At 39.0% G+C, this 17,116-nt stretch overlaps 2 protein-coding genes across 4 annotated transcripts in view; one reads left to right on the forward strand and one right to left on the reverse strand.

Annotated features, from left to right (window-relative positions):
• The window catches only part of Invs (inversin), a 155,395-nt gene extending 144,314 nt beyond the window's left edge, over positions 1-11,081 (forward strand). For all 3 annotated transcript variants that reach the window (XM_052176475.1, XM_052176474.1, XM_052176473.1), the window contains exons 17-18: positions 4,024-4,113; positions 10,588-11,081. In XM_052176475.1, the coding sequence (XP_052032435.1) occupies positions 4,024-4,113; positions 10,588-10,652 (155 nt within the window). In that variant the 3' untranslated portion in view covers positions 10,653-11,081. The remainder of the gene's footprint in view (positions 1-4,023; positions 4,114-10,587) is intronic.
• The window catches only part of Tex10 (testis expressed 10), a 38,932-nt gene that overhangs the window by 749 nt on the left and 21,067 nt on the right, over positions 1-17,116 (reverse strand). Inside the window, exons 12-14 of the mRNA XM_052176477.1 lie at positions 8,510-8,590; positions 6,945-7,126; positions 2,261-2,471 (exon numbers count right to left, since the gene is read on the reverse strand). Coding sequence (XP_052032437.1) covers positions 2,261-2,471; positions 6,945-7,126; positions 8,510-8,590 — 474 coding nt within the window. The remainder of the gene's footprint in view (positions 1-2,260; positions 2,472-6,944; positions 7,127-8,509; positions 8,591-17,116) is intronic.

A 17,116-nucleotide genomic window follows, 5' to 3' on the forward strand; every position in this document is an offset into this window, starting at 1 on the left:
TGAAAATTCCTACTCTTTACAAAATTTTGAAATTATGAAATGGGCCCTTAAAGGCTTAGATATTTGAACAATTGTCTGCCAGTTAGTGTTACTGTTTTGGCTCTTTGGACACAGCCTACTGTGTAATGGCCCAGGCCCTCTGCTTCCTGACCTACTGAGATGGAAATCAACCGAGCAGGCACCCACTGCCCCAGAGGTACCCCGGCCAGTCCTTACTCCATGAAAACAGAGTGCCCTCTCAAACTGCCAAATACAGTAAGCCCTTTCTTCTAAGTTGGATCTGTTGTTTGGTTAATGTGACAAGAGAAGCTGTATGTACCCTTAAGAGTAACATGTTTTCGAATCTGCCCCCTCTTGGACATGCTGGAGACTAATAAAAACATTTATGGACAGCCACCCACCCGTCCCTTATTCCTTCCATTTGGCATCAGTTTTCAAGATCTTTACACTAATGTCAATAGAGCTGGGTAGTGGTGGCGCAAGCCTGTAATCCCAGCACTCTGGGAGGCAGAGACAGGCAGATTTCTCAGTTCGAGGCCAGCCTGCTCTACAGAGTGAATTCCAGGACAGCCAGGGCTATATAGAGAAACCTGTAACGAAAAAACCAAAATCCAAAAAACAAACAAACAAACAAACAAACAAAAAATCCAAAAAAAAGGCCAATAGATTATTTCTATAAGGCCAGCTAGCAATCTTCTTTCTCTTTCGTAGAGATCTTCAACTGTTCTGAATTATCCACTGCCACTACAAAGACTTAGAAAAGTCAGAGCAACCAAAAAATAGATGGGGGGGGGGGGGGGTGAATGGTACATGCCTTTAATCCCAGCACTTAGGAGGCAGAGGCAGGTGGATTTCTAAGTTTGAGGCCAGCCTGGTTTACAGCGTGAGTTCCAGGACAGCCAGGGCTACACAGAGAAACCCTGTCTCCAAACACCAAAGGAAAGGAAAAGGGAAAGGAAAGGAGTCAGGACAAACACCCAGTCACATGTTCATAAAAACTCTATGATGGGGGCTGGAGAGAGGGCTCAGCGATTAAGAGCACTGACTGCTCTTCCAGAGGTCCCGAGTTCAATTCCCAGCAACCACATGGTGGCTCACAACCTTCTATAAAGGTATCTGATGCCCTCTTCTGATGTGTCTGAAGACAGAAACATACAATAATATAAATCTTTTTTAAAAAAAACAAACAAACAACCCTCTATGGTGCTGAAGGGCAGCTGCACTTCAATGAATAAACAAACCCTAAGCCATCTATACACAACCTCTCTCTTACTCCCCAACCAGAACACTGGGGGAGACTTTCAGAACACTACTGCCCTCCCACCAGGCAGGTACAGAGGCGAAGGTGACACCTTCTCCTCCTTCCTTTCCCCTCTTGTCTCACTGTCCCTTTCTTTTGGATACTGGCCAAAGCCTGGGTATGCTCGCCTGACACTGGCTGTTTCACCCATTCCTTCTCTGACCCAGCCAACCAGGCATGACTTTCTCTCATCCCTTCCTTCAGAATTACCAAGACTTACAGCTTGGCTGCACCTGTTTTCCTCTCAAACTCTCAAATAAACGGCAGGTAAACTAAACAGATTACTTAAATAGTCTCATTTAAGAGTCACCAAAATCCTTTATTAAACCTATTTTTACAAACAGAAAAATAAACTTAACTACTGAAGTGAGAAAGAGCTGCCATCACTGTTACTCAAAAAATGTCTGTCTCTAGTGCCTAAATCTCCGACAGCAAGACCCTCGAGGTGGGCAAGCAGCAACTGCCCCTCCCCACAACTTCTCTAACAGCCTTCCAACCCCTGAAGGAGAGTGGCCAGGCTCCTCCCTAAAGAGAGAGCCCAAGATCAAGCCACAAAATTCTCCCAATCCCAGATCACCCTGGCAAACTCCTCCGCACCCTGAGAAATCCTACATAAAACTTGCATCCTGCTTAGTTTTTGCTGCTCCTCTCCAGAGCAGAGGCAGTCACTCTTATGTCTTTCCCAATGAATCTTGGGTGAGGTTTATTATATAGTGTGACTTTGTGGTATTCCTTGGTACCCAGAAGTTTCCCCTCAGAGCTGCAGCATTTATACTCAACTGAACTTCTGGTGCCACCTTCTTCTTGAATATTTTAAGACCATATTCTTAAAAGACTGGTTCTGAATCACAGACAAAGAAGGTGCTGGTGAATTGCAGTCAGTTGGTACACATTCTCTCAAAAGTAGCCCTTGGCTCTCTCTAACAAAGAGGACAAAACACTGGGTTCCATGATGCCTACCATGATATTCTTCATAATCTGCTGCACTATGATGGCATTGGTCAGCATGTGCGACCGAAGAGGCACGTGCTGAAGCAGCAGGCGAAGCAGCTGGCCTACAACAGGCAGCTCCTCGGGAGAAGATCTGTTCACTCGTAGACTCTGTAGCATCAACCTGAGGACTCTAGGCAGGAGAGCCAGGATGGAGACACAAGCCTCCCACAGCTTGTCCCTATAGTAATACAAAGAAAAATGAGTTGGTGAGCCAAAACACGAGAAATGCCCTTTCCATATTACCCAAAACTAAAATAGACTTTCAAGAAATACAAATGTTTCTTGCCAGGTGTGACAGCTCAATGCCTCTAATTTCAACGTTTAGGAGCTGAACAGAAGTGTCACTGACTTTAAGCCCAGCTCAGGCTACATAAAGAGGTCAAGGCTAGCCTGGACTTGATCCTACCTCAATAAACAAAACAAATAAACCTTAAACTAAATACAACAAATTGTAAGTAGTAAAGCAACTAAGAATTAACTGTTAGAAAGTCTAGTAAACAGCATTTTCCTGGCAGCAACAGTGATTATATATAGCACAGGGCTTGCCAGAAAGCAGAATGATCCACACATGTACACACAACACTGAAAACTGTTCAATTACTATACAATGTAGAAGACATCTGAAAACTACTGTTCCCAAGAAAAAACAGAAATCCATAGGTGAAACTTCAAACCTATGACTGGATCCAGAGTCTGGTCAATATCACTGAACAAAGGAAAGGGCAAATTTCCAGAAAGAAAAATATGTTTTCCAGGAACCCAAACAAACTTCAGAAAGTAGTCAATAATAGGACCAGTACTCCAACACTGGGTCATAAAATGATAAATAAATGGTCATTTCCATGTCACTAAACAGGCTTGTGGTAAACATGATCAACCATAGTTGCTCCCCTGTTCCTTCAGCCCAAAGCTTTTTATGGCCTAAAGACTATTGCCCTTACAGAGACTACTGCTCCTACCATTTTTAGCTAAGCCCATCTCTTTGTTCTGCTGTACAATAACCCCACCTAGCTGTTTATTTGTATATAGTAAATAGTGTATAAGCATGCTGAGCTCGCAGGGAAGTGCAGCTTCTCCACTGGAGAATCCAGCCTACCCAATCCCAGTTTTCTCTAAATGTGCCTTTATTCTTTATTCCCTCATATACCCTGCTTAGGTCAACCCCTGGAGCTGTGCCAGAGCACAGCAGAGATTTGCTGAAGGCTCCAACCTCAGTCTTAGTTTCTGTGCCTGGAGTGCACAGCCTTCCTAAGTCCCCAAATCTCAGCTTTTTGAGTATGATCAACTCCTTGGCCTCTGCCTAAAGGACTTATATGTGAGGCACAAATGAATCCATTCTGGACCAACAAGGTCAAGGTCTTTAGCTAGCCCATGTACTGAACTAGACCCAGATTTGAATAGCCATGTACAAGGAGAAAAGAGAAAAGTCAGCAGGCTCTTGAATAGTTAATAATAAGGCAGAGGCATAAAGACTATAAAAATTCAGGTGAAAAAGACAACAGGAAGTTGCTTTGGTTCCTAATTAGATTTTTAAATACCTAGCTCTTGAGTCATCTGACAGAGGGTATGCATTCTGAGAAAGGCTAGATGATGTCATCATGTGAATGCCATAGTGCACAGCTTCAGAACACTATCAAGAGATGCAGTAAGCACAAGATATGAAGCTGTGTCAATAAAGACATTAAGTAGTGCGCACCTAATGTTGTATTTTGTCATTTTCATTGTTTTAGTGTCTAAGTGTCACTCTGCTGCCTTACAACTCACCCTGGCAGGCTGGCCTCACACTTGCAGCATCTCCCCACCCCACTGCTGGGTCACAGGTATGTGCCTCTCTTGTGTTGCACTCTGTACAACTAGCAGCACAGCTGGTCTGTCTATACCAGCACCACCACAAACACATGAGTAAGATACAATATTACAATGGCTGCAATGCCACAAAGTGGTGGCAGTCTTTCAGTTCCATCCCACTCTCCTGTAACAGTCCTCACTGACTTAACATCCGTAGCACCTGACTTCTCTGTACTTGTTTAGATGGATTTTAGGTATCTAAACACTACTGAAAAAAAGGCTTCAAAGTCCTAGGTATGACAGGCAAGTAATCTGAACTGCACTTCACATACAAGGTGAGAAATAAGGAAAAGGAAGTGTGAAACTATCTTACAGTGAGGTCACCATAAATTCCTAGAAAATACACACTAAAAAAAGCATGCAACCCAAGACAGAATCTGCCCAGCTCTGTGAAAGACAATTTTCAGAATCCCTCTTACTCTCCATGGAAGAGAAAATTTTCTATACCAGAAAAAACTGTTGATGAACTGACGAGAACTTGAAAGTAACACCAACAAACCACAAACAAGAATGGCAAAGTGCCAAGACAGGAGCAAATCAAAGAAAAACAAACGAAACTTGGTCAAGTCATGCTCAATGGGAAGATGAACTCAAAGAGAATCAGACTGGAAGATGCTGAGACAAAAATGAATAAATAGCTCCCTATGCTTTAAAATGGAATTCTTAGAAAAAGAAGAAAAAAAAATGGACGAAATAATAAAGGACTTCCCAGAATGAAGAACAGGCTCCCAAGTCTTCAGGCTATGGAAGAACACACACTGACTTAAAACAGACTGACCTTTAAAGAACATAAGGACTTACACTTCTACCTACAAACCAAGTGGCCAGGCCAGCAGAGTTTCATTATTCAAGAGTGAACTAGACAAAAGAAAGAATCATCTTCAGGGCTCAGTGGCACGCCGTGACCAGGCTTTGTCAAGCCCGACTTTTCAGCTACTATCTGTGAAATCAAAGATCTCTGAGTTTGAAGCCAGCCTGGTCTACACAGCCAGCTCCAGGCCAGCCAGGGCACAAAGTGAAACTTTCTAAACAAGAGGTGCTTTAAAAAGGAAAACAAGTTATTACACACACTCAGTTTTCTCCAGTCTAATCACATAAAGCCTAAGATGTTCCTTTATTTGAAAGTTCCAAAGATCTTTGAAACTTCAGATTTTTTAAAAAAATGAGTACTTATATTTCAAATGACAGAAAATGACAAATAGCAATTACAAATGAAGTCCTACATGGAGATGTTATAAAACCTTAGATAATATCAAATCCATATTCACTACACATTAGTTTTATGGTATTGCAGTGAAAATACCTATTTAAAAAGAATTGTGTCTTAACTGGAAAAGAATGTGAGCTTAAGAACAAACAGTACAATGGACAAGCCCTGGCACACTCACAGAACAGAATACTACAGATCAAGGAACTGCAAAGCAAACCACAGCCTGTATTTGTAAACCATGTTCTATTGGATACAGCCACATTCACTTATGTATTTTCTATTTCTGCCTTTACATTATACAGTTATGTTGAATACCTATGGCAGAGCACTTTTAGCCCTGAAAACTGAATTATTTACTATCTAACCCATTAAAGAACTTTGCTAAAGTTACCTTTATACAGAGAATTAATCAGACAATACTGATAGCCAAAAGAAAAAATGCAAAACATATATTATCAAGTTTGCAAATATGAACAGAAGAAATATACGCAGAACCACCTACTTAACAAGCCACGATGCCAATCAACTCTACAGTAAGAGACACCCACTGGAGAGTGTACCTGCAGTGTGTGTTGTGTGCTGGCAGTGAGTCCATCCATGCCCAGGAATGCGTTACACGGACATGGACAGCGCAGTTTGTTATTACTGTTTTAAGCAATGAAATTTATACAGCCGGCACATACACTACATCTTCAGCACATCTACAAGGTCAGAAAAGAAGCCATAGGGCACAAAGGTACACGCCTACAGTACCAGCACATGTGAGACTGATAAAGATTCTGACTGAGGTCAGCAAGACTGTCTCAAAAAAACAAACAAACAAACAAACAAACAAAACAAAAACAAAAACAAAAAACCCATAGCAAACAATAAAGTTCAAAGAAAGACTAGAAAAGGCACATATAAAAGATAAAAATATATAAAACATATAAAAACATATAAACATAAAAACAAATAAAAGGGAAAAGAATGTAATTTTTATTTTTTCCTATTCACTCACCTGTCTAGAGTTTTTCACCTGAGCCAACAGAAACACCAATAAAATTATAAACATGAAAACACTTTTAAACCTATAGTGGAATCTTCCAAACATCCTTTAAGTTCTAGCTTATATTGCAAAGAAGTACAAAAGTACTAGCTAAAATGACTAGCATTTTAACAATTCTTAAATCCAACAATTAAAAAGTCTACTCTCTAATGAAGCCTAAATATAAAATAAACAAAATAAAATAAAAATAAAACCACAAAAACAGCAACAACAACAAAAACTGTATTAACAGTTCATTCACTGTCTTTAGAGTATAATTTTTTGCTTTGGTAGACCTGTAAATAAATCTCATAAAAGCTTTCCAGAAACTCTGTAATACCATCTGACTTTTCAAATCTGTAGCTTAATGAAAAATAAAAAACCCCTAAGAATTCTTGCTACAACATTAAAAAGATAAATAAAAGACCAAAAAAGGCTACCAAAGCATATTCAAGCCCACTGAAAGAATTTAAATTTGTTCTAAAATCTAGTTCCCCTTCAATTTTATTTAGGGAGGAGAGAAATAAAAGGGAAAAGATTAAGGTTGAAAATAAAATAAGCATTACCTCTTTTTTAGATGTTCTGTTTCCCCTTTCTCTAGAGTAAGCAGAAAATAAAGAAGGCTGTAGCAACAAGAAGCCAGGAATGGAAGCAGAGTTTCATTAACTACACACGTATGGTCCAGGAGCTTACACATCACTGCAAATATACAGCCAGCTGTGCTGTCAGGAATTACAGTCAACCCAACCTAAGTAGAGAAAAGTGAGATTAATTAATTATTGTGGTTGGGGAAGGGTGAATGCTACTTTATATTAGTAGTCATTTAACTCAGCTACTTGCTGCACTTTAGGACCCAATTTTCCTCTGAGAATTTAATTCTCAAATAAAATTACTTTGCATGAAGAAATAACTTTTTTGTGTATGGCAATGAAAATTGAAACCAGAGCTCAGGAACTCACACATGTAAGCAAGCATTCTAGCAGAGCCAGGCCTGATACAATACTGCACTGATACAATCCACGCACTGCCTCCCTTTGAGGAAGGCAGCATTTACAAGTTTCAAACATTACAGTCTCTATCGCTGGTCAGACATAACATTATTTAAAGGAATGCTTCATATATCATCTCCAAAGAAAGTTACGATCCTAATAATCATCATTATCTACGACTATTCAAAACAGAACTCTGTTCACTGGTTCCCATCTTCTAGTATACTTAAATGCAGAGTCTATTTTATATTTAGCCATGTGGACACAATAAGGAAAGTGTATCTAGAGGGATTAGTAAGAAATATTATATTAATAAGCTGCTCACTGGATGCTCATTTATCTAGATCTCAGGAGTGCACTGTCACTAAGGCTGAACACAGATGTAACTGGACAGACAGATCTGAACCTCCTCCAAAAGGCAATCTGAAAATAGACACTAGCTGGGATGTTAAGTCTTTCCCACAACAAATGTGAGCACGTGAAAGCAAAAGCCTGTGATTGGTGGCAGAGAAGAAAAAAAGTATGCATCTTTGGCGATAAGAGAGTAAGAGCTAGAAGTCTGTCAGCAAGGAAAGAAGGGCACTTAGAATTTACAGTGCATGTTCTTCCAAGTCAAGGGAAATTTCATTTTAAATGAGGAAGAGGGTTATGGAAATGACTATAAGATTAATCAAAGGAGTGAATCCCCAGAAAAATAGATTTTAATGTTGCAATTAAACATATTTTAAAAATAAATCCAACTCACAATGTAACCATTAGAGGAAGTTTAAAGACCTAGTAAAAGCATACAAATGTGAATTCTTTAAGGGTTAAAAGACAAGTCCGTCTCAAAGCTGAGTCCACTACTTCCAATGACTAAGCCATAATGTCCCTATTTTGAACCACAAGCTACTGGATCCCAAACACACTCACTGCTGTTAACTCAGAAATGAGGTACCTTATTTCACAAATAACAGAAAATATGGTCTAAAGAACAAGAATGCATGCACCCTCTACTCTCTCCACAACAGCACCTTCAGTTACATACTTAGCAACAGCCAGCAAAAGTCCTTACCACTTAACGCCATGAGATGCCGATAAACTTCATTTTACGTAAGAAAACAAACGAACGAACAAACAAACATAAAACCAGGGATATTTACCAAGTGCTTACTGATGGCACTCTGCATGATGTCAAAGCTCTGGCTTCGAGCAGGAATAACCGATAAACTGTGACAAATTGCCTGTCAGAAAAAGAGAAAAGCAGAAACTGCATTAAGACATTTAAGAATTAAGACAGATTCAACACAATTTTAAAAGCAACTTTATATATCAATAGCAAACAGGTAACAAAACCTTGATTTTGTAGATGCAAATAACAAGGGTTAAACACATCACATTAGCAGACTACTGCATCTACAAAAACATCTATATCTTTCTAGCTTAGGAAGATGGAGACTATATTTCTATTAATCGCTACAACACAAAGACCCAAAGGGTAGAATCAAATGGCTGACAAAAAGCCTTCTAGTTAGTAGAAAATACATAACCAGCCCAGCTATCCCAGGCAGCACTACTACCTCACTCCTCCTCACTCTTCATTTCCTGAAACCTCAGAAGCTACACCATCCAGAACCCCAAGGCCACGCCAGCTCCCAGAACTTCAGAGGCAACCCCAGAGTTCACAGGCCACCAAAACCTCAGCAGAAACACCCGACTGAACCTGAGGACTCGATATTCATCAGAACCCAATGCCACTCAGGCCAGAAGACCAGAAAAGAAATAGAAACCAAGAAAAAAAAATCCATCCAACAAAAATAAACTCAGAAATCATCACCTAAACCTATAATTACCACAAACCCAGATGCCTAGAGGCATAAGGACCCAACAGCTAGGGCGATTTGGCACCAGCAGCTCACCTACCTACTACTGCTCTGGATATTCCAACACACCTGAAGCACAAGAAAATGATCTTAAAACCAATCTTATGACAATGACAGAGACCCTTAAAGAGGAAATGAATAAATACCTTTAATATCTATTTGAGTTATTAAAATACATATTTTATTCATTATTTAAATATGTATTTAAATATTAAATACATATTTATTCATTATTTAGATGCAAGTATCACCAACAGAATAAGAGATGGAAGAGAGAATGTCAGGCATGGAAGATATGATAGAAGAAATTGATAATTGGTCAAAGACAATGTTAAATTTAAAAAGTTCCTGACTCAAAACATCCAGGAAATCTGGGACACTATGAAAAGACCAAACCTATGAATAGGAATAGAAGATGAAGATTCCCTGCTCAAAGTATTTTCAACAAGATCATATAAGAATCTTTACCTAACTTAAAGAAAGCGGTATCTATAAACATACAAGAACCTTACAGAACACCAAATAGATGGGACCAGAAAAAAAAATTCTCCCACCACATAATAAACATAACAAAGACAAAATATTAAAAGCTGCAAGGGAAAAAGGCCAAGTACCATATAAAAGCACACTTAATAGAATTACACTTGACTTTTCAGCAAAGACTCTCAAAGTGAGAAGGGCCTAGACAGATATTCTTCAGACTGTAAGAGACCACACAAATGCTAGCCCAGACTACATTTTACTCAACAAAACTTTCAATCACCAAGAGAAAACAAGATATTGCAAGACAAAGTCAATTTAAACAATACATATTAAGCTGAGTTTCAACATCCAGAGAAGCAGTGAGAACCTATGAATCAGAATGTGAATATGAACATGAGCTCAATGTTGAACAAAGCACTACAGAAAATGGCATGTCTCCTCAAGAATGAAACAGAATGTAGGTGCTTTGATAGGAAAACCAATTCTCGTACATACACATTGATACCTGAAAGGAGTTTAAGAAACTGAGGAAAAAATACACAGGTGAAGTGGAAACTTCTAGTTTCTTTGGGAAGTTAGTTATGCCAAATGATGATTTGCTGGGGCACACAAGTAAAAGGATGTCTTGCTAAAGCAGACACATGAAAGAATGTTTTTCTAAAGCACACACAGGTGAAAGGATGTTTTGCTAAAACAAAAATGGTAAAAAATGTTTTTCTGAAGCAGACACAGTTGAGAGGATGTTTAGCTATAGTGGACATATGAAGTAGTATAAATTCCATGCTACAGTCAGCGGGAGACGGACCATTGATTTTGTTTTCTCCGCCTTGCTATTCTTCACTAACTACACTCATGTGTTGATTCGCCTTCCATAGCATTGTTGAGTTCTGCTTGTGGTAACGCCACCATTGAGAGAAACTTGCCCAAGAGGTTCCTGTGACTTCCTGCCACTTCAACAGCCTCAGGGCAGTTGGTGAGCCTTGCAGTTTCTTCAGGATTTAATTACAGCTGCTGGTTCATGGGTGGTGCCTGCCTGACAAGAGGACTGGACTGTAGCTGCTGATTCATATCTGGTGTTTGCTACAGGACTGAACTGATGCCAAAGAAAATTGAGCTTCCCCCCCACACCCCAAAAAAAACTATTGCTGAACAGATCCACTTTCCCCCATATCCTAATAACATTTTTTTTCCACTGCCTCTGGGTGGTGGGCTAGAGGAGAGGTTGAACATTAAAAGTAGGTTGTTGCACCAGGCGGTGGCAGCGGCACACACCTTTAATCCCAGCACTTGGGAGGCCGAGGCAGGCGGATTTCTGAGTTCTGAGTTCGAGGCCAGCCTGGTCTACAGCCAGGGCTACACAGAGAAACCCTATCTCCAAAAAAAAAAAAAAAAAAGTAGGTTGCAAAAAATGTATTCCTACACATGGGAGTTGAGGTGAGGCAAAAAAAGTACCAAGTAGATAAAAAGCATTTACAGGGGAACAAATCTCAGAGGTTCCAATTTCCTCGTTCAATGAGAAGTTAGATGATTCAATAGAATCATCTAACTGGACACTGAGCATGTGAGTGAACCAAGTTACTGAGCCCAGTGAGAGATGGAGTATCCTTTATCTGCCAGACATAAGCAGTCACTCCTATTTATTACAAGTGACACTGTCACTTCCATCTAAGAACAAACTCAAATTAGAAAGTGAATACAGAAAATTAATGTTTCAAATATGAGGCAATGTACAAAAATACCTGTGATATCTGAAGGGTAAAAAAACAAAGACAGTCTTGGTTTTTGCTGAAAGCACTTTATGAAGTGCAGGGAGAAGTAACTCAAGCACAATATGACTCCCTTAGAGAGGAGCAACAAAATAAAGACTTTTAGAGATTTATGGAACTAGATTTCTACAGCAAAGCTCTGCAGAGGTGCTGGGCACACTGCTGGATACTAAGTTCCACATACTTTGTATGTGAGTACACATACAAAGAGGCCAGGCAGAAAGGAAGCAGAGGCTACAAAAAGCAAAAACCAGCCAGAGAACTGTCTTAGTTCTGAGCAGTCAGAATGCAAGGTTTTCACAAACATGCAGGCTACTCTAAGGATAGAAAGAACCAGTGGAGCTTATTAGCCCTAGAGTGAAAGCTGGCTGAGTTTCTGTAAAGAGCCAGACAGTGCTGTCTGTAAGATGTGTAGGCTACATAAAGTCTCTGTTGCATACTCTTTTGTTTTAAAGAGTCTTAAAAGGGACAAGCTTGGTAGCACAGGCCTTCTCCTGGCACTTGGGAGGCAGAGATAGGTAGATCTGAGTTAGAGGCCAGAGAGTTTCAAGACAGGGAGGGATACACAGAAAACCCTGCTGTCTTGGGAGTTGGGGAAGAATATTAAAAGAATGTAAATTCAAATCCTTAAGAACAGTATAAAAAACTAGGCCAACTAGAACTTACTTACAAGCTGAAAGTAACTGATGTCTTCTTAATGAAGGATACACCCTAATAAGGGAATCTATACCAACTAAGGTAGAAATCCAAACTAAAAAGAATCAGGATTACTCTCTTTTCAAAAAGCCACACAACTCAGAAGAAAATTTTACCATTCAACAACAGAAAATGCCCAGTAATCAATATCTATTCAGAAGCATGTCAGGTGCAAAAAAGATACAACACATGAAAAATCCAAGTAGAAAGGAGCCAGAATTAGCAAGAATTTTTCGAATAACAAATATGTTTACAAGGTCAAAGAAAAATGAAGACAAGAAACAATATAGATAAAATAATTATCAACATAAAAATGTTATGTCAATATTAAGATGCATTATTAGGATATAAAAGCATGATACTATGAAAAAGATTAATGAGTCTCAGAACAAATATTTTGAAACAATCACACAAACAAGACCCTTTAAAAGAAATCAGTGATTACCAGGGAGACAGCACTGAAAAGTCTAATTCCAGACTCAGAAGGACTGAAACTCTTTAAAAAAGAGTAATGGTGAGACCATCAGCATGCCAGCTCCTCTAAAGACCGCACAGTCTGAAGGTGCCACAGGTAAGGGACCCCACCACCACCACCACCAAATAGCCGTAGTAGCTGGGAACCCTGAGAAGCCCAGCAGACTTGGAATCCATCTCACTGACCCAGACCCCAGTGCAAACTCCTTCTTTCAGGTCTGTACCTTCCACCTGGGCAGACCATCAACATTTCTGCTGCCTTAAGACCCCCTACAATCTGCTACACCCAGGGCCACAGGCCTCCCAAGAGACCTGCAACAACACAGGGACACAGGAAGCAGGCTCCAGACAGAGACAGCAGGCCAGATAACGCATGAGATAACCAGTGGGGAGAGGCAAGCGCAAGACCTTAAGCAACAGAAGCCAATATACTCTGGCACCATCAGAACCCAGTTCTCCCACCACAGCAAGCCCTGGATACACCAACACACCTGAAAACCAGGATGCTGACCTAAATTCCTATCTCATGAAGATAACAGAGTCCTTTAATGTGGGTATAAATAACTCACTGAAAGAAATACTAGAAAACACAGGTAAACAAATAAACAAGTAGAAGCCCTTAAATAGAAAACAAATAAATCCCTTTAAGAAATACAGGAAAACACAAGCAGATGAAGGAATTAAACAAAGCGATCCAAGGCCTAAAAATGGAAGTATTGAAACAATAAAGAAAACACAAATGGAGACAACCCTAAAAATGGAAAACCTAGAAAAGAGATCAGGAACTATGAATGCTAGCATCAACAAGAGCATAAAAGAGACAGGAGAGAGAATCTTAGGCATAGAAGATACTTTAGAAGACAGACACAACTGACAAAGAAAATTCAAAACAGTAAAAAACCCTAACCCAAAAGATCCAGGAAATCCAGAACACAATGAAAAGATCAAACCCAAGAATAATAGGAATAGAGGAGAGCAAAGGTTCCCAGCTCAAAGGAGTCAAAAATGTCTTCAACAAAATCATAGACAAAAACACCTCCAATCTAAAGTAAGAGATGGCCATAAATCTACAAGGAGCCTATCTATAGAACACCAAATAGATGGGACCAGAAAAGAAAATCCTCTCATCACATAGTAATCAAAACACTAAATGCATAGAACAAAGAAAGAGTATTAAAAGCGGTAAGAGAAAAAGGTAAAGTAACATACAAAGGCAGACCTATCAGAATTAGGCCAGACTTCTCAACGGAGACCCTAAAAGCCAGAAGAGCCTAAACAGAGGTCATGCAGACCCTACAAGAACACACATGCCAATCCAGGTGACTATACCCTACAACACTCTCAATCACCATAGATGGAGAAAACAAAATATTCCATGACAAAAATCAAAATTAAACAATATCTACCAATCCGATTCTAGAAGGAAAACTCCAACACATGGAAGGTACCTACAAGGACAAAACCAAAAGGAGAGAATCACGTGCACATGATGTCACCTACAACAACAAACATAACAGGAACTAATAATTACCTATCTCTAGTATCTCTCAATATCAACAGACTCAATTCCCCAATCAAAAGATACAAGCTAACAGACTCCATATGCAAGCAGGATCCAGCATTTTGCTGCATACAAGAAACATACCTCAATGACAAAGATAAATACTACCTCAGAATTAAAGGCTGGAAAATCTTCCAAGTAAACGATCCCAAGAAATAAGCAGTAGTTGCCACCCTAATATTCAAAAAAACAGACTTTCGACCAAAAGGTATCAAATGAGATGGAAAAGGACACTTCATATTAATCAAAGGGAAAATCCACCTAGAGGAAGTCTCAATTCTGAACATCTATACCCCAAATACAAGGGCACCCACATTTATAAAAGAAACTTTACTAAAGCTCAAAACACACATTGAACCCCACACAATAATAGTGGGAGACTTCAACAGCCCACTCTCACCAATGGACAGGTCATTGAAACAGAAACTAAACAAAGACACAGTAAAACTAAGAGGTTATGAACCAAATGGATTTAACAGATATATACATACAGAACATTTCACCCTAAAACAATAGAATACACCTTCTCAATGCCTCATGGTACTTTCTACAAAACTGACTATATAATCGGACACAAAACCAGCCTCAACAGGTACAAGAAGACTGAAATAATCCCATGCATTCTATCAGATCACCATGGACTAAGTAAGGCTAGACTTCAATAACAACAAAAAACCCACATACCCATGAAAAATGAATGACTCTCTAGATACTGAGGACTAGGGTTCAATTCTTAGCACCTGCATAGTGGGTAACGACTCTAACTCCAGTTCAAGGAGATCTGACACCCACCCTCTCTTCTGGTCTCCATAGACATCAGATATGCATGCAAATGGCATACAGACACACAGACAAGCAAAACACCTACATAAACAAAAATTGCTGAAAAAAATATTGTATAGCCAAAAAATAAAAATAAAAAAATTAAAAAAAAAAACACCCTAACACAAGCCTAAAGTTCAATAAGTACAATTAAACAATAGATGGGAGTTATATACTTAGTTATGGTACAAGTACAAAGAAACAAGAATATGATAAAATTTAGCACATTATCCTATTATAAAAGAAGATACATGAAGTGTATGAAAATCCTGAAACTGCTACGTTTCTGTCTATCCATGAAACATAAATACAGTCTTTGGAGGCTGGGTCCATTGTAGCTTAGTGATGCAATATGCTTAGCATGCTGAAGATCCTGGGTTGCAACCAACCCAGCACTACTCAACAACAAAAAGGCCTTTTCAACTATTCAGTATCTTTAAAACCAATGAATTAAAACAATATTAATGTTAAAACAGTTACTGGACTTTTGAGAAAAAGAGACTCTAATTTGAAAAGTTATTATTATCTAGACTTTTCTTCCTTTGGGGGCCTTTTGCTGGTAATTACTGCTACAAAGCACTGCTTTTTAGTGGTCAGGAAGATAGTAAATGAAAAATACAAGGTCCAGACCAAGGTATACAGTATTATTTTCATAAATGAAGAAGACCAAAAGCATGTCCCCAGGCGCGCGCACGTGCGTGCGTGCGCACACACACACACACAGGGGATTAGGGGTCAGGGTAAGAAGGGATAAAGACTCTTACCTATGAGTTGTCTTTTCTAAATTTTATTTTGTAAATACTATTCCCAAATAGCCTCAGCGAAAACCTCATTCCCACTACCCCAAAACAACTAAGAAGTTCTAATCTACTGATAACTTATCAAAATGAATAAAGATAGCAAAATTATGTATACTTCAAATACATTCACATGAAAATGGACTTAAAATACATCAAAGTTTATCTAAAGGAAATTGAGGAACTTTGCTTAAAAACTTCAAAACCTAAAATTATGAAGTCTAATTTTCTACAATTTATGACTTAACATTTCAGAGACAGAAACTTTAAAACTTAGTCCATGTCTTAGTGCCCAATGTTCATCTCAGAAATAGTTGATCATGCTTTCCTGACAACTGCACAGTGGCATGCATATCTATATGACACTACATACACACAATCAATCTCTCTCTCTCTCTCTCTCTCTCTCTCTCTCTCTCTCTCTCTCTCTCTCTCTCTCTGAAGTACATGAAACACCTTTTAATTCAAAGCCTCCTAAAAAGAAAACAGAAAAGGTTGTCTAACTCAGATACTGCCAAACCCATGCCTAGATTCCTAGGCCATTAATCTCCATCAAATGCTTTTTGGAAACATCAAATGGTATTTTAAATATATCAAAATCATCCTTACAATGCAACTACTACTACAAATTGCTAGCAAACCCAATTCCTAAATGTGTAGGTCTAAATTCCTAAATTAAGGCCTTATGAACAATCAGAGACTTCTTAGCTCTTGTCATCTCTTATGAGGTAAATCTCAACTTTTAAGTATTGGGTTAGTTACCTTATTCTTTTTCACTACGTTATTGCTGCTTTTCACTTTTTAAAAGCCAGTATTTATGAAGAGTCCAAAATAAACACATTACCAGGCACTGTGAGTCACAAAGGATAAATAAATGTCACTGAGATTGTCTTAGCCTTTTGACTAGTGTCAAATGAGGTCATGACAGTAGTTTAAACATCTACACGAGGCATAGCTCTAACCCTTTAAAGAACATGAACAGAATTCAGGATAAAATGAAATGAAATTAACAGTTTAACGAGACCAGTTGGCATAATGACCAAACAGAAGAGTTGGGTAGTAACTTGAACAGAGGAGATGGCCCTGGTAAAGGACACTGACATATCAAGGCAGAATACCTATGGTCTAGACACTGTGTGTTACAGATAATAAGGCCAGAGTCCCAGCTAAACACCTATTAGATCACTAGAGCTTTATCGGCCAGCAGAAAACAAAGCCTTCTAAAACACAGGAAGAGAAATAGATGCTAACTAAGAAATGAAGAGTGACCCTTGTCTGTGATCCCAAC

Source organism: Apodemus sylvaticus, chromosome 3 (assembly GCF_947179515.1).
Source record: "Apodemus sylvaticus chromosome 3, mApoSyl1.1, whole genome shotgun sequence".
Classification (NCBI taxonomy): domain Eukaryota; kingdom Metazoa; phylum Chordata; class Mammalia; order Rodentia; family Muridae; genus Apodemus; species Apodemus sylvaticus.